The sequence below is a fragment of the Vespula vulgaris genome, chromosome 23 (genome assembly GCF_905475345.1).
Source record: "Vespula vulgaris chromosome 23, iyVesVulg1.1, whole genome shotgun sequence".
Lineage (NCBI taxonomy): Eukaryota > Metazoa > Arthropoda > Insecta > Hymenoptera > Vespidae > Vespula > Vespula vulgaris.
In genome coordinates this window covers 958,734-984,564 of record NC_066608.1, presented here as the reverse complement: position 1 = coordinate 984,564, position 25,831 = coordinate 958,734, and the positions used below count along the sequence as shown (strand labels likewise).

Sequence of the window (25,831 nt, the reverse complement as noted above, 5' to 3'; positions counted from 1 at the left end):
TTCAGATATTTTTCAAATCTTTTTTTAATACGCACATATATCTATACGTAAACTTTTGTTTTTTTCATTTCGCTTTGTTTTGTTTTGTTTTGTTTTTTTTTTTTTTCTTTCGACATCTCCGAAATCCATGCAATTTTATCAACAGGCATTTATAACCTTGATTCGACTTACAAAATCTATCGACGATTTCTTGTTTACTTCTGTATACATGTACGTCGTTGTTTCTTTTTTCTCTCTTTCTTCTTCTTTTATCGGAAGATTTGAAAGCTTAATGTCGAAGGTGGATCTTCTCATAGGAAATTAAAATTCATGTCACGATATCAATGGAGTCGAGTATGTTAGTTTCTTGAATCGTGTAATCCCTTATGTATGTATTAAATTTATGATAGACACGTAAAGGACGTTTCCTTTTGTTTCTCAATCGATCTAAGCTAGTATTTTCAACGTTACCAGTTACAACAGATAATATTTTTATCTACAAATAAATAAGAATGTAATAAAATAATGAAAACGTAAAATGATCTAACGATATGCGTAGGAATATAATGCGTGATCGATCATTCCCATTAGTCCATTAATTAGAAACGAATTAGAGTATGAAACATTCTTAGAATATAAACAATTGTTCTATCTAACGCAGAATATATTCCATCGTATAAAAATTGATCGAGATAAACTTCGCAGAATTCTTTCGAAACTATTAAATCGCTTCCTCGATCGTTTCCTAAATATATTTCAATGTAAAAATACGAACGGGTATCTCTTATCGTAGATTAAAAGAATATTTTACAATAAAAGAAAAAAATCGTTCGACGACGAATAGATCGTTCGGAAACTATTTAAAACGCATTCTCGATTCTTCCTAAACTTACATACATATTTCGAACGCATTCATGTAAGATTTAACTACGTACATACATACTTACGTACATACCTAATGTATATATATATATGTAAAATGAAATATAGAAGTAAATTTTCTCGTTGGATCGATGTCGTACATAAATCGTTTAATCGTTAAAGTTTCTACGTCCTTTCGAAGGGTACACGTTCGAAGGTAATTCACATAATAAATACATACGTATATATTTTATATATATATATATATATACTTACCATATACCATATCGTAGGACGTAGGGAGAGATCGTGAATTGCGACGTCGCAATGGAAAGTAAAGTCGACGTACTTGGAAACCATGGCCTAATTTCAGAAAACGAAGCCTCGAACACGCGAGCCCACGCGATTCGTATCGTGTCGTATCCTCGAACGAAATGAAGATCGGTCGGTCTCGGTCATTCGAATAAGCTAGATCCATCGTCCTCTGTTTACGTTTTTATATTATATATATACTTGTTTATATCAGCAACGTAGGAGCACGTAAATATCGACGATGTTAAACAAAGGTGTTCTTCGCGTACGAAGATGTTTACAATGTGAATTTGTTCTAGATCGTTTTATTATACGTATAACAAATTTATAATGACTATCAATTAATATTACGAATTAACGATTGATATCGTATAAGTTACACCGTTCTAATTGATCTTTAAATTCACATGCATGTATACGTATATATGCGTGTGTCTATCATTTTATTATAATTATTTTATATGACAGAATTTAATTTTGTAATTTATTACGAATTATATATTTTTATTAGTTATATCATTTGTGTCAATTGATATTAGTTATTCAGAATTTTTAGTTTTACTTTTATTTTATTTGTATAAGCGACACTCCATTTATAAAACAGAAGTAGTTATTTAAAACGACGACATAAATTAATGTTTTCGTTTACATAAGATTTGTGAGAGATCATTGCTTATTCTCATCTCTCTGCTAAAAGAAAAAAAGAAAAAGAAACTTATAAAACATCGTACGTATTGTTGTCTCTGTGCCCTTTGGCCTAAGATTACAGAGCTCGACACGTTCGACTCACAATGGCTCGTAAACAATAAGGAAATGACACACACACACATACGCACACGAGCACGTACACATACTCAAAGAAAACCTCTCATTGTCAGAGTCATATATTACGACTCGATTTCACTATTTTACGATAGAAATCGCGCAAAAATTGATCTATAATATCTCGAATACAATTCGATAAAAACGTTCGTATCTTCTTTTTCTTTTTTCCTGTCCTTTGCTTTTTCTTTCTTTTATTTTTGATATATAACTTAAGCAACACGTCGACGTTGCAGTTGCATGCGTTGGCAGAGCACAGCAACCCTATTATTTTTGTTTCTTGTCTAAACTTAATATTAACTACGGTACTTGGAGATAGTAACGAGCCACTTCTGGTGTATAAATAGGAGGAGAAGAAGAAGAAGTAGAAGGAGAAGTAGAAGGAGAAGATGAAGATGAAGAAGAAGTTTAACTGAAGAGGGAAGGGGAGGCGAAGGAGTAAGATAAAAGGGAAGCACTCTTGAAGCAGAAGTTGAAGTTGAAAAAGGAAAGAAAATCAACGTTTATACACTTTACGAATTGAAATTGGATTATCTAATAAATCTTAGTTACTAGTTTAGATCGTTAGAAATTTGTTTGATATTTAAAAAATAATAGAGGAATTAGATAGATAGAGAGAATAGATAGATGAATGAAAAAAATGAAAGAAAAAAGAAACGGACAAAATGAACCAAATGATAAAAAGACGGAGAAACGGAATAAACTAAATGATAAGAAGACGGACAAACAGAATGAATGAATGAATGAATGAATGAAAGAAAGAAAGAAAGAATCAGACGGACTAAAAGAAAGAAAAAAAATAGACAAGAAGAGATAGATAGAAAGAGACAGAGAGATAAAATAAAAGTAAGATAAATAAAGAAAGAAAGTGGAATCATTTGATTAATTAGTTTTCTCTCAAATTTTAGTCAAATGAAAAGTGTTAGACCGAAAATATCATGGTACACCGGATGAAAGTGAAAAAAACCATAATCGTATTTTTGTCACCATACATTTGTGACATAGCATATGTGTGTGTGTGTGTGTGTGTGTGTGTGTGTGCAACACTCTCCCTTTCAATCCTTCCATTTATCCCTTTCATATCTTTGTTATTATTTTCGGACGAAACGAAAACAGGAAATATAATTTTTTTTAAGTTAATCATAAACAGACGAATAAAAAGAAAGTTTCGATGGTGAAAAAGTTCATTAAAATAAATCATAGATTTCTTCTTAATCATCGTTCTAACATCATATTCGCTAAGCGGATCACGGATTTCTTCTTAATCGAGATATTCATCTACTTCCTATTATAGAGAAAACATGAATCCTTTCTAATAATCATCCTAATAGTATCTAATAATTCCATACTTTTTGTCCGAAAGTATAATTTTAATATCGTTAAATCTATTGTTATACAATAAACTTATTGGCCAAGTGTTGTAATATTTTATTGATTTATATCTACACATATGTTTTATTGAAAATATTATATATTTTTTTCATTGACAAAGAAAGAAAAGAAATTCGTATGTTAAATAAGTATAACATCATATATAGTATCTTTTTTCATTAGAAATTTTTTAATACATTTTTATATTTAAACAATGAATAAATTGAATATCTTATTATCGTTTCATTGAAGTAAAATGTTTAATATTTCACATCAAAATAAATAATTTCCATTGACTAAAACACATTTTATTATTTAGTAACTAATTCAATGATACTTAGAATAGATACTTTCTTAATATAAAAAATTCCGATATTACTTATTGGCCAACCCGATATATTCCGTCGTGGATTCGCTCGTTTCACTTTCTCCCGCGTCGAGGAAGAATCGATAATCGAAAGGATGAGAATCCTGGTGAATAGTATATAATTAAGAAAAAACGAATGAAACTCTTCTTTTCAAGAAAAAAAAGAAAGAAAAAAAGAAAAAGAAAAAAAGAAAGGGATGTGAAAGACGTAATCGAGTGACCGACACGAAACTTTCATTCTTATATTATCACCGACATGAGAAGAAACTCTTTCTCGTTACGTTTGTGTATATATATACATACATACATATAAATGTGTACGTTCACATATGTATATATACATATATGTATATATATATACATATGTGAAGGTACATACGTGACCATCGTAAAGAAAGAAAGTTATATATATGTGCTATACTACTATACAAACGCATACTTGTCCGAGTGTTTCTTTATTGGGCCCGTAATACTGGGCCTGATGCAATGAAATACGAACGAAGGCGTATATCGCGTGGGCGTATAACAGAGAGAGAAAGAGAGAGAAAAGTAAAGATATCTCTCTCTCTCTTTCTCTCTCGTTCTCTCCCTCTCGTTCTCTCTCTTTCTCTCTCGTTCTCTCCCTCTCGTTCTCTCTCTTTCTCGTTCTCTCTCTGCCGCGTCTCGTACACGCGTCTATGCATGTGTGGGTGAACCAATGTAAAGGGTGCTTCGAACTTACGAACGTATATATCAGTAACAATATTTTCCTCAAGGAAACATTTCACATTGCTTCATAAATCATTGAAAATTCTTTGCTAAGAATGTAACTCATTTTTCGTCCGATTAGATTTTACGCGTTTCAAATAAAAATCAAATACAATTTTTTATCCAACATTTATTAAATACGTCATATATGACATGGGTTTGTTAAATTCTATAATTTTTCATATTTCAGTCCACGTGAATGAATTTTTGGAAGAGAATTGTCAATGGAATTATTGCGTACGATGTGATATCGTTTATTGGATAATTGAAAAGAATTTTGTTTTCTCTGATCAAACGCGTAACTAATGTATATACTAATTCATTGATATTATTAAAATTCTAAAAAGGAAAAAAAATTGACACCCGGTAGACAAAGAACGGGTATAAGAACTCACGTAAGCCCACCTATCGGACTCTCTTATTCGCCCATGCACGTTATGTGCACGTTCACATGCGCATACACACACACACACACACACATGTATGCATACGCGTATGAGCACATACATATCATACATATGTAAAAGCGAAAGACACGTATTCGTTTAACAGAGTTTTTTTAAGGACCGACTGCCAAACGATATCGTCCTCGACTGTGATTCGTTAATACCATTAGATAATATATAATCCGATGAGCGTCATACGTAAAAAAAAAAAAAAACGCATAATACACCCACACAGTCTCGTAAAATCTATTTCGACGATGACTGAGATACAATCCACGAGCCAAATTTTCTAAACGAAAGTAATACTAAATGTTCCTGTGTTTACCAAAGATATCAAGTTCATACATTCTATCTTTTCTCTTATCTGTTAAAAAACGCTACGATGATCGGTCACGTTAGAACAAAACTTATTTTCGAATAGAATATATAGTTGATACCGGTCAAATGGAAATACATATATGTTATTTTCTCGGTCCTTTATATTCATTCATTCATTCATTTATTTATTTATTTATTTAATTAATTCTTTAAACAAAATTCCTTGTTCTTTTATATAATAACTTGGAGAAAGTTTTAAACTGAGATATGATAATGCATATTATTTTTATATATATTCTTTTGATTAAAAAATCCAAATTAATTTCGAATAAAATTATTAGATCGATCGGCCTATCTTTTATCTAAATAAACGAAATTACGTTTAGTACTTTTTCTTTTTTTTTTTTTATAGAACTATACTATGCTGTATTATAGCACTTTTCATTTACATATAAAATAAATACTGAAGACACTTGATTAATCAAGCCAATACACTTGTATAGTATATTATATTATAGCGTTGTTTATTTAGATATAAAATAATGCGAATTCTAATTAGCCAGTCAAATACATTTAACAAAAGATATTACGTACATACTGATGTATTGGTGAAACGTCATCGGATCATTAGTATTTTCGATGCGAAATGCATTAAACGTTCCTCGAAAGGCAGATCTGGTCTGCGCATCTGTTGCGAGCACGTACTATGTACAATCTCCTTTCTCACTCTTCTCTTTTTCATTTCCCCTTCTTTCTTCTCCTTATCTCTTTTCTCTCTCTCTCTCTCTCCCTCTCTCTCTCTCTCTCTCTAACACCTTCCTTCTGTTTTCCTTCTCTTTTCTTTTTTCTTCAACTTCAAATCATTTTCCGTGATGATCCGACTTTTACTACATTTTTATCTTTCACGTAATAAAATCATAATTCGTCCGACTAAATTAAGATTAAAATTGAACGCAAGTAGAATCTAAACGTTCGCAACGAATCGCATTCGTGGAAATATATGTATTTTTTATATAATACTATACAATTTTTATTTTTCGAAAAGTACAATTAAATTGCGCTTAAAAAGAAAAGGAACGACAGGCAAGTAAAATATTTCGACAAATTCTATTCGCAGAAATGTAACTTTGTTTGAGTGCATATCTTTTTTCTTTTTCACAAACAAGAAAAATTAAGAAAAATCTAAACGAATTATAAACGAATAGGCGATTGTTAAATAACCTGCTGAATTATAACGACGTTACGTTCACACTATAATTCTCGTTTCAAATAATTGCACTCACCTTTAACCTCAACAACGAGTCCATTCGGATAACGGATATCACTCGACGAGATACGAATATAGAATAAATGAGAAAGAAAAAAATGAAGAAAGGGACAAAGAAAAAGATAAATATATGCGATATATGCATGTAGTATATTATTCCTATATATCACGGAATTTAACCGCAAAAAGATTTACGTTCAACAAACGATAAGAAACTGCGAACGTTCTCAATACATATATATCTTTAAGCCCTTCGTATAAATACTTTCTTTTTTATTTTTATTATCGCCAATATCGCTACGATAATACCATTCGTATGATAAGACCGATAAATTATCGATCTTGCGTTATATGATATCAGAAAGAGAAAAAGATAGAGATAGAGAACGAACGTGTTAAAGAGAGACAGAGAGAAAGAGAGAGGCAAAGATAGAGACAGAAAAAGAGAGAGAAAGAGAGATAGTCGACTTACATATACTATTATATATAGAAACATATTTCAAGGCGATTACGTTTATCCAACATCGATGACGTATCCATGCATTCCCCATTAACATAAAAATTCATATGTGTAACTTCCACTTTGAGAATCACTGGTCATCGTTTATTTACGCACGTATATTCATCGTCAAAAGAAAAAAGAAAATAAAATAAAAAGGAACACGTGGAGAGGCACGTGTTCGATACGTAAATTGATAAACGAAGTTCTAAATGAAATTGCGTACGAAGATGTTAATTTAATTCTCAAATAGATAAAAATATATACATATATATAAATATATATATATATATTTTTTAGTTCGAAGTTGACTTCTCAACTCAAGTTTAAGTCATGTGACGTTGACGTATACACGAGATTTTATTCTTTTTAAATATGCAAATATAAGTTTGATACTATGAAGTAAGTATTTAGATTGGCTAATCGGTGATGTAATATTCTTGATGAAATTTTAATGAAATTTTATAAGCGTACAATTTTTTTAGGTTTGATTTGAATTTTAATGAAAATCTTAATGAAAAATAACATACTTTTTTAAGAGAGACCATTGAAACAAAGTAATGTTAAGAACAGATGTTAGATTTAAGTATTTCTTTAATTCCATTAAACTTTTCATAGAAATGTTTTCACTCGTAGAAAATGTTACATCCTAAAGGTAAAACAAAAAAAGCCACGTAACGCATAACTGGAATTTTATTTACTGTTAATGCGGTGGATACTTATTTTCCATCGTAAGAAAAACATCTAGTGCGGAAAATAATTCTATTTATGGTTATAAGCGTGAAATCCATTTTGCTGGAAATGTCGTTTCTTTGTGCTGTAGTTTCACTACAGAAAGAAAAAGAGAAAGAGAGAGAGAGGGAGAGAGAGAGAGAGAGAGAGAGAGAGAGAGAGAAAGAAAGAGAAATGAAGTGACATTCTTTTACAAAGAAAGAGAAAAAAGAGAGAAAGAGATAAATAGAATCGTAATACTTTTGAAAACAAGAATTCTAATTACAAAATTTTCAAAGTTTTCGTCTCGTCAAAATTAACGAGAGTTTCTAAGGTATATGTAAACGAATAGAATTTAATCGGTCGGAAATTTCTTCTAGTCGTTAGACGAGATAATTGCCAATTACGAGATATATATTAAATATGTATATATATATATATTATATAGAAAAGTTAATAAACTCATCTTCTAATTTGATTGTGGCAAAGTTATCATCGTCTTCTCCAAGAAGTTAAACGAATTAATTCGAAAAGTTATAACTTCATCAAACGAGTTAACAAGATCGCGGATACGACAAAAACAATTTTCGTTATCAATAAATAATGATTCTACAATTGATCCGATCTTTTCTTATTCCTTTTCTTACCTCTAAATTTTTCAAACGTTGATATAATCAGCAAGCATATGTATGCAGTAACATCTGCTTGTCTTTTTTTTCTTGAAAAACAAATGCTGACGAGTGTCGCAATTACAGTAGTTATGCAACCGGCCGAGTATACATCGATACTTTTCTAATGCCTCTTCTAATGTCTTCTTAGTAAACCGAACTAGAGTTACTTCGAAATCTTCATTCTTTTCCTCTTCTTCTTTCTTTTTTTTAAATCTCTATATATACACATATACCAATCTTTTTTTATGAATGATTAAAATCAAAGATTATATTCTAATGTTCTTTTCGATAAGCATATCACGCGTACTACATTGTATCGTTGTAAAAAAAAAAAAAAAAGAGAGAGGAAAAAAGAAAAAAGAAGTAACTGGACATTTACGTCGTGAATTAACTATGCGTCGCTCTCTTTGATCCGTTTGAAAAGCATAGTTTACGTTCGTTCTCCTCTCTCTCTCTCTCTCTCTTTCTCACATCATCATCATCGTCATCATCTCACGACGGATTAATAATTGTCAGCCTCGGTTGACGACGACGACTACGAGCAGAGAAGACGACGACGATGTAATTTTACTCTCGCGAGACGAGACGATCGAGAGAACGTAAAATCGTTAATGACGTGTTCGTCCCGTATCAGAGGTCGTGAAATTTTTTCAAGGAACAAAATAAAAACATATACACAGGTAGATACATAGGCATAGACCCGTTAATACACTATATATATATATGTGTGTGTGTGTGTATAATAACAATAAAGTAAACCGTAAGGTAATACTAATATTTAATTTGATTGAAATTTCTACGAATGGCTATGAGAGTTTTATCATTGAATGTTATGTCTTTGGTATCGATATAAACACGATGAATAAAAGTGTTAGTGTCCGTAGTTAGCACGTGTATGAGAAAAAGAGAGAGAGAGAGAGAGATGTATAAATAGGATCGTATATGTGTACGTGCATTATGATTTAATCATCGTCGAGGAATATTTATTAATGATCGATCATCCGTTAATGAATCGACGAGTTTGTTTTGTATCTAAACTAATAAAAACGAATGTTAATTAAACGAATCTAATGACTGTTTCGAGAAAATTATTCCTATGGAAAAACGCTCTAATCGATTTATGTATGTCGTACGTACGTACGTACGTACGTATGTATGTATATATGTATGTATTATCTATATTTCATTGAGTCGATAATATCAGTTCGCGGCCCACGTTCGCGGCCCACTGCTCGCATTATGCTGTTAATATTCATTATCATTCGAGTTACGATCTCATTCCAAAGAAGTACACCCACTAGAATATTATTTTTGATCATTCTAAACGAACGATCGTACGAACGAGAAATGATCGATTTGCTTCGATATTTTTTGTTTTTTTTCTTCTTCTTCTTCTTCTTCTTCTTTTTTCTACTTAAAGTATATTAGACATTCGCTTTATTAATTTCGTCTGTATTTTTTTTTTTTTATAAACTGTTTTCATTTATTGGAAAAGAAAAAAGAGAAGAAGTATGATTAGACGTCAAGAGTAGACTTTGGAACTCTTCTACGTTCAATTTCGTCTGTTTTATATAAGAGATCTTCTTAATTTTTGTAAATATAATTTTACACGAAACGGATTAAACTTCTCTCTGTATTGATCTTTTTATCATTGGTAAGTTTTCTTTTTTTATGGAATTCATTCTACATGTAAAAATAAAAACCAATCTACATACGTTCCAATGAATTTTCTTTCATATGAAAATAATCTTGTTATAATAAAGTTATAAATGGAAGGTTCATTGTATAATAAAATTTTATTCGTATAAAAATACTATCGAATGAAGCAATCTCACTCTCTGCAACGAATCGATTTTATTCTGAAAACCGTTTCGAAAGAAAGACGAACAAAAATACTACTACGTAGATAAATTAAGGAAAAAAAAGAAATAAAAATAAAAGAAAAAAAACTTTTTCTGAAATTAAAAATAAGCACCAAAGACGAAACAAACAAACAAACAAACAAACAAATAAACAAATAAAGAAAAAAAGAAAGAAAAAAAAAGAAAATTCGAACGAACCTGTCAATCCTCTTCTTCGTGATTCGTCTTTTAACCGTAATCTCTCATCTCATCTTGAAAAATACGATTAGTACGATTGAAGTACGATCATCCCCTTGGGACCTGTTGCACGGTTTGAAATTCTTTCGAGGCTTGAACCTTGAACCTTAAAACGTCGCGCGAAAAATCGATATAATCAATTCTAATCGATGTCACGAGAATATGAGAGAATCGATCGAGAGAAAGACAGAGAGAAACACACAGAGATGTACTAGACTGAGAAAGAGAGAAAGAGAGAAAGAGAGAGAGAGAGAGAGAGAAAGAGAAAGAGTGAGAGAAAGAATGATAGAGATTGATAGAGATAGAGAAGGAAAGAATGATAGAAAGAAAGAAAAAGAAAAAAAAAAGGAGAAAAAGAGAAAGAAAGAGACGACACAACGACGGTCCTCGTGTAACGAAGCTCGAAGAGGTGACTGTGAGAGAGAAAGATTCCGAGGACCGACCAACCGTTCTGGTTCACGACTGGTTCTTCTCCTTCTCCTTCGGCCTCTGGCCCCCCTTCTCCACCGTGTCGCGAGTACCACGGAAAAAGATAGCTTAGAATGAGACGGACGTATAAACGAAGATACAGAGCTACGAAAGAACGAGAGATAGAAAGAGATGCATAGATAGGTAGATAGAGACAGATAGAGAGAGATACAAAGAGAAAGAAAGACAGAGAGAGAGAGAGCAAGCCAACGGGAGGAAGATGCTGAGATACCGAGGCTCGAAACACGACAGGTTGCTTCTCTCGTAATAACACCATAAAGAAGAAAAAGGATATAGCGAGTTACCTACTACTACCCCTCCACCATCTACTACAAAGGGACAGAAATCGATCGGGTAGGGTCAGGGACGAACCTTACACTTCGTTCCAACTGTTTCGAAACTCGGCATTCGAAATTCCGTGTATAAATGATTCTTTAATCCTTTGAATGCTTTTTTCGAAATTAGATCTTGAATCAGAGTTCGTACGTACGATTGAAATCTTCTTTTTCTTTCAACTTTGCAGATATTTGGATTTTTTTTTTCTCTTTTTTTTTTTTTTAGCTTGTTATTAGAATATGTGGGTACGTCAAAGATTTAAAGAGTAGAGATAACTGTGTTACTTGAATCAACTGTTATTGCGGATTTTTTTTTTCGTTCTTTCTCTCTCTCTCTCTCTCTCTCTCTCTCTCTCTCTAACATCACCAAAATAGGAAGAACGCGACAAAGAAGGAAACTCGCTTGTGTCGGTAGTTTAAACTATTTATTTGCCTCGCGAAACTCGAGCCTTGAATAAGGTTTCTTTTAGAACTTAACAGCGGGATCAGAGAAGGTTTCATGGTGCTGCTCCAGGTAGAGAGAAATTTATTTTTATGGGAATTCACGATTGTAAAATCTACCTGGAGAAAAAAGAAAGAGAAAAACGTATCAAATACATTCCGAACGTTTTCTCCTCTTTTCTTTAGTTTTCTTCGAATTCTTACGATCTCTTTTTTTAATAATTTTTTTTTTTTTCTTTTAGTCAGAGATAGAAATCTATAATCGAGAGTCAATTGTGTCTAATTCTCGAGTTTAGAATTAATGCGATCGAGATTTGAAAGTGATGGCCAATGGCCTCTTGGGAAGAACAAAATCGAATTGTCCGATATGGTCCAGCTGTTGTACGTATGTATGTATCTCTCTTTGTGTGTGTGTGTGTGTGTGTATGTTCACGTAGTCAACAAATAGATTCGCTCTTGCATCTCGTGTTACTCGTTCTTGGCGTTAGCTCTTCTTTCTACGTATTTAAAGATCTCGGGTCAAGTACCTGCTACCGAGGAGATGGTCTGAATTTTACACTTTACTTGTTAAATGAAAAAAATCGCTGTCGTTATTGCTACAATCGTTTCTTATTTTTGGATCCTATAATATCGATTAGTTTCTCTTACGAGTTGACTTTCTTTCCTATTTATCGAAATTTCATTCTCTTTATATTTTTCGTCAAAATATTAATCGGTCCTCGTCGTTGAATATCAATTATAAGGATCGATTATGTTGAATTATGATTAAGGAAAATAAATTAGGGTGTCCTCTCATGTAATGTCGTATTATTCATTCGTATCGATATAATTGGTTAAAAAACAAATGTTGTTCATTTTAGTCGAATCATTTCGATTATGAGTTAGAGTAGTTTTGCATTTTTATCCTAGAAAAATATAAAGAATTTCGTTTGATCCAATACGAAGACCTCATGCATGCGTGTATGTATGTATATATAATACAATACACGTCCGACACAATACGTATTTGGCAAAATTTTCCTTTCTGTGAGGTCGATCTCGTGTGTCGATGGTCGACCGGTCGAAGAAAAATTCTTTCAAGATATCCGTGGGTGGACCAGTTTTCTCCGTCGCCGAAGATCCGTACACGTCGACCAACTGTCTTGCTCGTCCAATCACAGGACATTCTCACAAAATTCGCTTCTCTTATTATTATTATTACTATTATTACTATTTCTTCAAAAATCATCCTTATTATATCGTCATTCCATTATTAAAATAATTTTTCGTAAATAACATACACACAACCTACACGAGCGCGCATGCTCGCATAATAGAATAAACATGTAATAACATTTGTAACATTTTTTTTTTCTTTCTTTTTTTTCTGTTTTCTTTTTATACATGAAAGACACAAAATGAAACATTCATTGTCATAATTATAGACATTGAGCTTTTTCATTGTTGCATAGTATATTTGATTGTTTGAATATTATAAAGAACTAGAAAAAAAAGCTTGGAAATATCACGAATATATAATCAGAAAAAAAAGAAGAAGAAGAAGAAGAAGAAGAAGAATGGGAAAGGGTAGATGGAAAATTCAATGGGATTAGGGAAAAAAAATTCTTGATAGTATTACAAACAAATGTCCACATTTTCAAAATATTAATAAAAATAATCAACGAGGAGAGAGATCTTGTCGAATAAATTATTTTACACGTAGATTATTGATTTTATTAATATAGAGTTTTACATAGACAAGAGTATCATCAATATAGATAAATAATTTGAAAAATTCATATTTTTCGGTCTCTCAACTCCTATAATCTATTTATATAATATTTCTCCATGTACTTTATATATATTGACATCTAACAAATATACGTTATCCCTTAGTAGATAAAAAGGGATATTTTTTATGCATAAAAAAAATAAAACAGAAGAAAAATAGAAAGAAGAAAAATGATTAATGAAAAGTATATAAATATATCTACTTATATATATATGTATATATATATATATATAAATTGATACATATAAGTTTATGTACGGTTGTCCAATATTGTTGAACATTATTATATTATGTATTTAGTTGACGTGGACACCGTATACCTGAGAAAAAGACGATCACGCGCTAGTAGACAAACGCAGTGTCTACTTTACATATATACGTCATTTGGAATTTCATTCTTAAGTTGCTATACACTTGGCTATATATATATACATATGTATGTGTATATATATATATATATGTATGTATATATGTATATTCTTTGTTAGATAAAAAAACAAAAAAAAACTATAAAAATAAATTAAAGGTAAAAGAATGATAATGAGTAGAAACTCGAGAATAATATAATTTAATAAACAACTATAATCTGTTTGCTTAATAATTAAAGCTTCAAGAAGAAATATATTTTATTAACGATATAATTTTCATTTCTTGGAAGAAATGATAAGAAATATTTTTTCAAATTAAAAAAAAAAAAAAAAAAAAAAACCAATTTTTCTTTTTTTTTTTAAATTCGATCGTCATTCAAAAATATTTTCGAGTTTCCTTTGGATTATTGATCAATTTATAAAAGTTCCTTATTAACAGTGCCTAATAAACAGGCATTGATTTTTGAGTGTTCATTTTCTTTTTTTTACAAAATTTTATAATATTTTCTTTAGACGAACCAACTGTTGACAAACATATCCGGTTACTTTTCAAAGACGACACGAACGGCACGACCCTACTTTAATATACTTTCTAATTTTACTTTTCCTCTTCGACATTCCTCTCTTCTCTTTACCCCGAAAGAAAAGCAGCTTGAGAAGCGTAATTGGTTTTTAAATAACTCTTCTTGAAATGTCGTGCCTTCCTCTTCGTATTATCAAAAGAAAAAGGTTTAAGAAATTCTAGTTATAGACTAGTACTAGAATTTTTATATATGTAATATTTATATATATATATATATATATATAAATAATTCTAATTTTTTAAAAATATTTTTTATAATCTTAATTCTAATAAATATTTATAACCTTTCTTCAAATATCTTTCACATTCTAACCCGATACAAATGCTATTAATTTTCTAATACTCCTCGCGTTCTAATCTCAATAACTAATTAACTTGTTTAATTACATCTGAATTAAATCTTAATGAATTAATTACACGAATGAATTAAATTTTTCCAATAGAAACTTGAACAACAATTAAGACTAATTTTCTTTGTTACTCACTAAAAAGTCGATAACCGATTTTTCTAAAAAAAAAAAGAACAAGAAAGAGAAAGAACAATAAAATAAAAAAAAAAAATTAAAAATCCTTGATCCATACAATGAATGATATGTTGACTTTAAGCAATAACATTATATTCGACATTTGTACCAACATTTCCGTATCCCTACTTCATATATTCATTAATTCAAAGACTAAATCTAAACTTAAGATTTAATATATTATAATAATCATTCAAAATAGCATAATCTTCGAAAGAAGAAAAAAGATGGCTTAAAACAACAAGAACAATAACAATAACAACATCAACAAAAGAGAGAAAGAAGAAGTAAAAAAGATACGTACAATTTACAAATAAATATAAAACGTATATTTTTTTGTTTTTTGGTTACTTTTTGTCTTTTTTTTGTTTTTGTTTTTTTTTTCTTTCTTTTCATATTAAATGCCACAAAGTATTTTCGTTCTCTTGACGCGACAAATTATAATTAAAGGAAAAGAGTCTTTAAGTTTTTAATATCCATTTTCCTATTCCACGAAAAAAAACACGAAATTTTCTGTATGTATATGTATTTGTAATGTTTGTGCGGGTCTTTGATTTCTCGTATGTGTATGTGTGTATCTATAAATAAATAGAAAAGAACATTACGAAATTTAGCAAAATTAATTTCACGAAAAATCTAATGTTCTCGGCAAAACTTTTGTTATTTTATTTTATTTTATTTATTTATTTTTCTGTTATTTTGTTTGTCTGTTTAAGATATATGAATTATTCAGTCTTATGGGATCGATGAAGAGTTTTACGGTTTAATCTTACAGGGTGTTAATTATATCGGGATCGTCTTCTTATTAAAATACTAATGACTTTTTGCCGCACGAACAATGAAGACAAAAATTGAGAAAAGATAATAATAATAATAATAATAATAATAATAATAATAATAATAATAATAATAATAATGATGATGATAATAATGATAATAATAATAATAATAATAATATTAATAATAAGAGATAAAGAGAGAGAAATAAGTCGTAATTAACTATGAACGCTTTTAATTCGACTTCAGAATAAATTTCGTTAGTTGATAAAAGCGTTCATGCATATATATATATATATTTCTTATCAATTTTTTTCGTTAATTACTATAATAATAGTTAATTACTCTTAGGCATATCGAGTTACTATCTTCATCTCTTAGGTCGTCTCACGAAATTCACTTTCGTGAAGAAAAATAATTATCCTATTCGGTAATAATAATAATTATAATAATATTAATAATAATAATCATACAGATAATAATAATAGTAATAATAATTAAAAAACATAATAATATAGTAAACAAGAAACGTTTTCCTATCCATCGAAAAGTTTCTACACGAAATTCGATAAACTTCTGGCATTTAATAATCTCACATCGATTGATGAACACTTATGTATGGTAGTGTATGTGTATATATTTTTGGTATATATATATACACACACGCGCGCGCACACACATATATATATATTTTTATCTTATCTTAATTAAAATCATCTTTTATCCAGTTCATTCTCTTTCTTCTATTATTTTTTTTTTGCCTCTCCCTCTCTTTTTCTATCCTTCTCTCCTTCTCTCTCTCTTTCTCTCTCTGTCTCTGTTAATCTTGTTAAAAATAAATAGTTATAAAAATAATATTGAGATATTAACAATGACGAGGATAATAAATTAAACAATGCCACACATTTTACATAATGTATATAATACACGTAAATATGGATCGTAGAAAGATTCAATCGATTATTTTACTTACAATTAGTCGAATCGATCGATTTTCATCCTTTCTTTCTTTCATGGTTTCTTTCTTTCTTTCTCTTACGATTCATCAGTTAATTAAATGTATACTAATTAAATCTGTAATTATCAAGTAAATATCACAATCTACGATAAGACGTTATTTCCATATACGCTTATCCTAAAGAAAATAATATAAGGACAAAACCAATAGTTCTTAGGTGGACCAAAGGTTCTTAAGGGATTTTTAAAAAATCGATTGCTCTCTTTCGAGTACTTTTCAAAGCTTTAAAATAAATTGGACACATGTAATTTTACAAATAAGACTCCTGCTTAAAATAGAAAAAAAGGAAGAAGGGAAGTAAAAAATAATTAATCCAACTAATCTTGAGAAAGTGTGATGAATATTTTTAAATTATCGAAAAACTTTTGGCCTATCTAGGAACTTTTGGGATATTTTTTGTATATCATCGACTCTATCTGTTCGTTTGTCTGTCCGTCTATCTGTTTCTTTCTTTCTTTCTCTTTCTCTCTCTCTCTCTCTCTCTCTCTCTCTCTTTCTCGTTTCTCCTCTCTCTTTCTCTTTGTCTCTCCCTCTTTCTCTCTCTTGCTCGAAATTGTTCGAGATAACTTTATCTAAGGATGGAAAATGTATCAGAGAGAAAGAGAGAGAGATATAGGGAGGGAAAAAGAGAAAGAGAGGAGAGAGTCGATTCGATAGGTACATTAAAAAAATATCTAACATTTTTTTTATCTCTGCTGCTATGGAAAGGAAGAGAGAAAGAGAGATAGAGAGAGATAGAGAGAGGAGAATGTGTGAGAGAGAGAACACGAGAATACAATATATATATATATATATATATATATATATATATATGTGCGCGTGTTTTGAAATTCCTAAAGAAAAATGTTTAAATTGACAATTAACATTAAAAGCACAGAATTTTACACAGATAGACATAGAAGTTACAGCGAACAAACGACTATGATATATAATTCGTGTTGAAGGTTATATGCTTTTTATGCTTTTTTTTCTTTTCTTCTTCCTTTTTTAATCTTCCTTCAAAATGATCAGATATTATGCTCGAAAAGTAAAAAGAAAAAAATAATATATATATATATGATATACGAATTACTGATGAAAATTATATATCGAATTTCTATTTTTATCAATTTTTATCATCGTTATATATGTATATATATATATATTTATATGATATACGAATTACTGATGAAAATTATATATCAAATTTCTATTCTTATCAATTTTTATCAATGTTAGATATATGAATGTGTGTATATATATACATACAGTCATATAAACATACAATGAAAATCGAAACTATTTGTTGTTCCATTTTCTTCGTAAGCTTTCCAGGAAATAAATTTCAAATAAAAAAAAAAAGAAAGAAAGAAAGAAAAAAGAAATATGGTTTACTTAAGCGATGATAACGGAGAGATCGGTTTATCGTCGACATACGCATACATTGTTCGGAGAGTCTTATATATTCCATTGATCATTTGGCGAATATTTTTAAGAGTGTACGAAAAGATAGAAACAAGACAAAAAGATGTTTGAAAAAAAAGAAAAGAAAAGAAAAGAAAATCCTGAAAAATTGTCTAGAAATAATGAGGAGGGAGGTGTGGCTAGGCAGCAAAAGTTGATTTTAAAAGTCGATTACTATTTATCTTATTTTTTTCCGAGACTTTTAGAAGCTACTCTTACAAACTATAAAAAAAATTTGCTGGGTTTTATAGTTTGGAAGAAAAAAAAATTGCCCTAAAATATCTTGAAAAAAGAGAAAAAGAATAATTGATTCTTTTTTTTTAAAAATACTCTCCTTGCCACCCATGAATCTGTACCGATCTCAAAATTTTTTTCTCGTCTTGAAAATAAGTGTATATATATGTGTGTGTGTATATATACATATATATATATATATATATATATGTATATATATGTATATATGTATCGAACAAAGAAAAAGAACATGAATTCGACAAATGATCCGAGGTAGAATTGTGAACGATCAAACGGGAATGTTGTTAACATTGTTACTGCCTTCAACAATAACGTCAATGAGAAAGAGAAACAAATCTTTCGATTAGTCCAAAAAAAGTTCGTGCCAATTTTATTATTAAATTTCATTCAAAATTAAAGCGAATCTATACATTCAATAAAGTGTATATATATATATATATACATATATATGTATTATTTTTTGTTATTAATGAAACTGGACGAACTTAGTGGACAAGTAATATACTTAAAAAAGAATGATATGATGAGATAAAGAAAAAAGAACAAGAAAAGAAATAACAAACGATGGATTGCAAAAACCGTCCCTTCTCTGTAGGTTTCTAACGAAGTAGTACAGGAGAAGAGAAAGAAACTTGATAGTAGAAAAGGAGAAAGAAAAAAGAGAAATGAAAGAAGGAAGAAGAAAGAAATAAAAAGTTTGATGGATAGAGATAATGAGATAGAGAGATGGAGAGAGATAGATAGATAGATAGATAGAGAGAGAGAGAGAGAGAGAGAGAGGAAGGAAAAAAGAAGTATCAAACGTGAAATGAAAAAGCTGAAAAAAGAATCGTCCTTTAGCCTGGAGTAGGTGGGGTCTTATGTCAGTGAATATTAAAATTGTACTGCTTACGGCTAGACGTAATACGAAGCCACCGAGTAACAGCTAGTGGTTCGGGATGACAGTTTGACCAAGTGATATCACCGAAATTAGGATAAGGCGTTGAAGTAGTAGTAGCCTCGAGTTGTATAGACGTAGAATAATCCTGTCCATGTTGGTAATCCTGTTTGCTTCTTTTGCTTGGTCTGGGACCTAACAATGGGCTGGTATGATTAGCATGATGAAGTCTTTTACCATTAATCGGAGCTGTATTACGTTGTTCGAGCTGATCGACTGATTCGAAAAGATTCATAGTGGGTATGGAGGAAGCTTGTTGAAGCTGCCGATGATAGGAACTCCTTGATAATGGCGAAAGTAAAAGATTGTTCGAACGTAATGATGAGAGTGTTTTATCGTCCTTAAAAGCGGCCGAGTATATACTGCCGATTGGATCGTCAGGATCGACGTCCAAAGAATTTTCAGCGTCAACCAATGAGGCCGTAATGGCACTCGTATTATGCGGAGGGGTTGTAGTCGAAGTCATCGTCGCGTTAGGCGTCGTTGACGGAGTTGGTGTTACGATCGATGTTTGAGTGGTCGTTGGTGTACCAGAAGCGGTAGGGGATGGTACGTCGTTAGATGTAACCGCCATAGCTGACACCATCATCGAAGTTAACGACGTGGTCGGTAACACCGATGCCGCTGCTACTGCTGCTACTGCTACTGCCGATGTTGATGCCGATGTGGATGTCGATGCCGTGGTTGGTGCCGATGAAGAAGCTTGTATCAAGGGAGCCATCGTTACATCCTCCTCTTCGTTCGTTGACAATTCCGTGAACGATGGCAAGACCGTCGATAAAGGACCCATGATTATCGAACCCGTAGAAGATTGTGTGGTTGTCTGCGAATTGGACGTGGACGCGCTTGCTTCAACCAAGGACGACTCTAGGCTCCGTAGTTCCTCGTTACCGAACTCCTCTTCGAGCTTGGTCTAAAAAAGATAAGCGTTGACGACTCGAAATAAGAATCGTAGGGCCCAGTAGGAGGATGTTTGGCGTTAAAGTGCCCAAAAGAAACCATGCCTTACAGGTTTAGTGGAGCCATGCGGGGCCAGACACCGATAAAGCAAATCAACAGCCTGTAATAACAAAAACAGAAAACAAGTATCAACCGACACCCTCCTCTAACTTTCTTTTCTCACTAATTTTCTTTCTCTCTCTCTCTCTCTCTCTCTCTTTCTCTTTCTCTCTCCTTTTTCTTTTTCTTTTTCTTTCTCTTCCTCTTTCTCTCTCTCTCTCTCTCTCTCTTTTCTTTCTTTTTTCTTTTCCTTTGTTTCTTTCTCTCTTTACTTATTTATTTCTTTCTCTCTCTTTTTTTTTCTTTCTTTCCTTTCTTTCTTTCTTTTCTCCTCCATCTTTTCTGTTTGGCTTCATAATTCTCTTTTTCTGTTTTTTGAGATACATACTTCTTGACCGAGTATATATACTTTATTGGGGGAAAAAAAAAAAATAAAAATAAAAAAAAAGAAAAAAAAATAAACAATAATAATAATGATACAACACCCCCTTCTACTGGCCATTAACAAGAAGAAGAAACGAACGAAAGCCCCACGAGACGGAAAAACGTTCTAAATTTCTAAAAGCTTATGGACCTCCACAATCCTAAAACTATATAATATATATATATATATAAAGATAAATAAATAAATATATATATATATATACATGTATATATTTATTTATATACTTTCAAATCGAAACATAGAGACACGTAAATCTTCATCCATGGGGAAAAAAAACTTACGTCTCTATATCGTTATCCTACTTTCAGCATTTTTCTTGCGTCGTGTAACATAATTTGTAATTCCTAAGATGAACAGAAATGAAAGTTTTAAAGCGTTCTACTGATAGAATAGACGGCACGAATATGATATACAAATTGATATTTAGCAAAAGAAGCAATGTTCTTTAGAACAAACCATAAAAAGACGTACAAGAAGTAGAAGAAGAAGAAGAAGGAGGAGAATGATCGAACGAGTCGCAGTTTCTATATCGGAAAAGATCTAGATTCTCCGAGTCGAGAACATGCTTGCTAAAAGCCACTTGAGAGTCCGAGAAAACTAACTATCTCTGATGATTCCGTTGAAACATATAAAAAAACTTTCATTTCTACAGAAAACAAAAACAAAAAAATAAATAAGTGAAATAAAAATACAAATGAAAATGAAAATAAGAAACAAGAAAATAAAGAAATAAAAATGAAAAGAACGTGTGTTTACACAAAACACCATCACAAATAATAGTCACACGACGAGAATCATTTTTAGACATTGAATAATAACGAAAAATAAATAAATAAATAAATAAAATGTACATATATATATATACGTATATGAAACAAAAAAATTAAAAAATAAAATAATAATACTAATCTCGTCGATAAGATTAGACTCGTATTCTTACCTTTGGCAGTGGATAGGTGTCTGGCAATGATAATACAGGAGGCGAACTCGGTGCTTCGGAATCAATATTCGTCGTAGAAGCTATTGTTGTCAACGATAACGCATTGACCGACGGTGATGATAGTGAAACGACGGTACCAGTTACTGATAATTTCGTTGTCCTTGTACTAGTCGGTACTTCTTTGGCTGCTCTATGTTCAGCGAGTAATTTGTCGAATGTTTTACTTCTACCAATGACGGTACGACGCAATGACACTGTATGGGCTTTGCACGTGAGCGACCTCGTACACGGTTTCCCTGTTTCTTCATTCAATACGCCACAATGTCGATCAGGATCATATTCGCGATCTTTAAGAAGCGAACGATCCGTTTTAAGCCTTTTTCTTCTGGTTTGTCCACTGTTACCAGGACTTTTAACCGGACTCGACGAAGCTATTGAACCGCTTCCTGTACTGGTCGTAGCCGTTTGAACAGTTTGCAACGTAGTTTCTAATGGTGATCTGGGTGATGATGAAACTGGTAGTGACGTTGATGAGGTATTACTAGGTTGCTGCAGCTGTTGCTGTTGTTGTTGTTGCGTTTCTGTCGTTGAAGTGCGTTTTATTGACGTATGAATCACTTTAGTACTGCTCGAATTTTGCGTCGACGCAGATTGCGTTTTCTTCAGTTTAGATACTTTACAATAAGGCGTTTTCACTGTAGGTTTCGTTGTAGGTAAAGAAGGGGTTGGGAAGTTGCCTGCACCGCTTGGATGTCGACTCTCTATAATGTTACGTAATCTCCATTTAAACTGTTAATAGAATAAAAATTATTATATCTTATATAAAGGCAGACACAAACCCATATGCTGAATAAGAGCTTGTGGCTTTACTATGGCGTTGCATATCTCACAGACCACTCCATAAAAAGTATCTCTTTCTGGACAGAATCCATAGAGATCGATGTCTGAAAAAGAATTATTTTCATTAGAACATTTGGAGGATATTAAATTTGTCCAAAAGATATAAATTTATTTACCTTCTGCAGAAAGACGAGTAACTGTACTTGTTGGTTTTGCTTCTGATTCTTCATCGCCTAAAATATACAATCCCAATGTTATTAGTTTTAATTAAATTGAAATTAAATTCAATTCTATATGCAAAAACATTTTATTAATTTATAACACGTCTTTAATACAGCTAACGTAAGTTAGCGTTTAAGTAAGAACAATGAAGATATTCAAAAAAGGAATCTTATATTTCCTATTTATACATCAATCTGAATTGTAATTTTCTTATTTGTATTAATAATACAAATCGATAACATGAAATCGATAGTATTTTCCCTCGGGTCGTATCTTGCAATAAATTCTAATAGAGTAATTAACTCGGCTATTATTCGATAAACGATAGAAATCCTACAGAGTGCAACTGACGTTGACATAAACTTCAAATGCAGGGCTTTCTACTTACGTAACTTTAAAACAATAACGATTGTGGAAAGCAAAAGACAATCGGCGGTATAGAACAATGCGCTATCCTTGAAGTATACGTAATCGTTGCAGATGTCAATAACAAATGAAATTACATTATAACATAGACAAAGAGATAAAGAGATAAAGGAATCCAGAAATACAGAAGTAAAAAAATACAGAAATAAAGAAATAAATCAATAACAGCAGCGACGATACCAAGCTATTAATAAAAATAAAGAAAGAGAGAAAGAATTGGAAGAAAAAAGAAGATCAACAGGAAGATGCAAGTTAAAAAGAGCAGAAGGACGAGGAAGAGAAGAGATAGGAGGGAGGAGTTTGAGGGAAAAAAAAAGAAGAAGGAGCTGAAGGAAAGTGAGGTTAGATCATGGAAACGAAATTTCGTGGGAGGTTGGACGTTCTTTGGCTCGACGAAAATATCAGATTTCTTACCTCTAGGAAATAAAATAAAACGAACTTACTTAATGGTTTATCCCTTCCGATTCTTTCGATCCAATTGGACCAGGGTTGGCCGTGAAAAAACGTTGGACTGTCACTTCCCGACATTGCCAGTGGCGCTCGCGTTGTCAATGAAACACGATGCGTTCTCTCACGAATATGTAAAACAAAACGATAACGTTGTTTTTCGAAATATTCCACGTTCTCGAATTGTCAGGCACGCCGTGGCTGGCTTAATAATCGTTCTTTTCTCTTTCGTTCCAGCGTTTCCCTCGTACGCCGGTGAAACGCGTTCATTGGTTCACTTTATAGGACGATAAAACACAGATTCTTCTATCCTTCTTTTTTACAGTCTCTCTCTCTCTCTCTCTCTCTCTCTCTCTCTCTCTCTCTCCCTCTCTCTCTCACTCACCCTTCCTCGCTTCTCCGCTCTGTCTCACTTCCTCTCTCCTACTCCTTCTCTCCCTTCTTCTTCTCATCGTGCATTTTTTCTCCTTTTCCTACCCCGCCTTCTTTTTCTTTCTCACGTCCTTTCTCTGCCTCTTTTTCGCCCGCGCTTATATCTTCCGTCTTCTTTTCTTCCTTTCCGTCACATTTTATTTCTTTCTCTTTATCTTCTTCGCGTTTTTGCTCCTTCTTCTTTTCTTCTTCAGTCGGGTTTTTTTTCGCAAGTTCCTCCTCTATCATTCGTATTTCATCATATCCTTCTTTTAACTCCTCTTCTCGATCCATCTCTTCCCGTTCTTTCTTCTTTTCTTCTTTTTTTTCTTCCGCAATTTTCATTCCCTCTTCTATGTTTTTATTCATCTTCTTCCTTTCCTCCTTTTCTCTCTTTTTCCTTTCATCGTCTCTTTTCTTCCTTCTTCTTTCTTTTCTCAAATTCCTCTCAAGTATCTGTATCTTCTTCCTTAACTCATCCTTCTTCTTCTTCTTCCTTTCTTCTTCTTCCCTCCTCTTTTTTCTCTTCTTCTTTAAATCTTCGTTTCTCTTCCTTTTCTTTTCTTCTTCCGCCTTCCTCTTCTTTCTCTCTTTTTTAATCTTCTTTCTTTCCTCCTCTTCATCCGTTTTAATTTCCTTTTCTTCTTTTTTCTTTAACTCTTCTTTCTCTTCTTTCTTCTTTAACTTTTCTTTCTCTTTTTTCTTCTTTAACTTTTCTTCTTTCTTCTTTAACTTTTCTTCTTTCTTCTTTAACTCTTCTTCCTCTTCTTTCTTTAACTCTTCTTCCTCATCTTTCTTCTTTAACTCTTCTTCCTCTTCTTTCTTTAACTCTTCTTCCTCATCTTTCGTCTTTAACTCTTCTTCCTCTTCTTTCTTTATCTCTTCTTCCTCATCATTCGTCTTTAACTCTTCTTCCTCATCTTTCGTCTTTAACTCTTCTTCTTTCTTTATCTCTTCTTCCTCATCATTCGTCTTTAACTCTTCTTCCTCATCTTTCGTCTTTAACTCTTCTTCTTTCTTTATCTCTTCTTCCTCATCATTCGTCTTTAACTCTTCTTCCTCATCATTCGTCTTTAACTCCTCTTCCTCTTCTTCTTTCTTCTCGTCCTCTTCTTTCCTTTGTTTTCCCTCCTTTTTCTTCTCTTCCATCACCACATCCATTATCTCCTCCTTTTTCTCTTCTTTTTTCTTCTTGCTCCGTTCTTCATTGCTATCTTGCTCCTGCTTTCTTTTTCTCTCCCGTTTCTCCGCTTCTATTTTCATTTTTTCTTTCATCTTTTTTTCTTTCAACTCTGTCTTTTTCATTACTTGAAGCCGCTTTGTTACTTCTTCAGCTAAAGCTTCAAGAGCCATAAGAGAAGTGCTACATGCACAATCCTTTCTAAAATTTGGAAACATCCTTCTATTGATATCAGCGAAACTTATTAATTTCTTTCTGTATGTCCGTTCAACGTCAAGAGCAGAATGGCTTTTGAATAGAGTGCGGATAAGCTACGACTAGGATAGACTAGATATAAGATAGGTCTGCGTTATAGAAATGTAAGATGGCATAAAAAATATATTACGAGTTTGTGATCAACCCTATGTACAAGGTAGACTACACGAATGCTACGCGTATTCAATGCCTCATTCTCATTGGTTCCTACGATCGTCTTTCGATGGTAGGGGATATTCAAATGGAAGTTATGTATCTTTCCATTTCGTTTCTTTT

General features: G+C 31.8%; 2 protein-coding genes across 8 annotated transcripts in view; both read right to left on the bottom strand.

The window, feature by feature from the left end:
- Positions 1–10,744, bottom strand: part of LOC127071794 (KN motif and ankyrin repeat domain-containing protein 1) — an 86,240-nt gene extending 75,496 nt beyond the window's left edge. Inside the window, exons 1-2 of one of the 5 annotated variants that reach the window (XM_051011461.1) lie at positions 10,432–10,743; positions 1,117–1,324 (exon numbers count right to left, since the gene is read on the bottom strand). The gene's annotated coding sequence lies outside the window, so the exon portion shown is untranslated. Of the gene's footprint in view, positions 1–1,116; positions 1,325–5,817; positions 6,453–6,506; positions 7,381–10,431 lie in introns of those variants that run through there. The other 4 variants (XM_051011464.1, XM_051011459.1, XM_051011460.1 and 1 more) reach the window with 4 other exon arrangements.
- LOC127071795 (mucin-5AC-like) lies at positions 10,432–23,849 on the bottom strand. 3 transcript variants are annotated; one of them, XM_051011466.1, is made up of 6 exons: positions 23,706–23,849; positions 22,791–22,847; positions 22,614–22,718; positions 21,775–22,535; positions 20,400–20,450; positions 10,432–20,303 (listed from the first exon to the last, which is right to left on the bottom strand). In XM_051011466.1, the coding sequence occupies exons 1-6, from the start codon at positions 23,788–23,790 to the stop codon at positions 19,317–19,319; spliced, it is 2,046 nt and encodes a 681-aa protein (XP_050867423.1). In that variant the 5' UTR covers positions 23,791–23,849; the 3' UTR covers positions 10,432–19,316. The 3 variants fall into 3 exon arrangements, with proteins under 3 accessions (XP_050867423.1, XP_050867425.1, XP_050867424.1); XM_051011468.1 differs by lacking the exon at positions 23,706–23,849 and adding an exon at positions 23,225–23,697; XM_051011467.1 differs by lacking the exon at positions 20,400–20,450.
- Between the last annotated feature and the right edge of the window lie 1,982 nt (positions 23,850–25,831).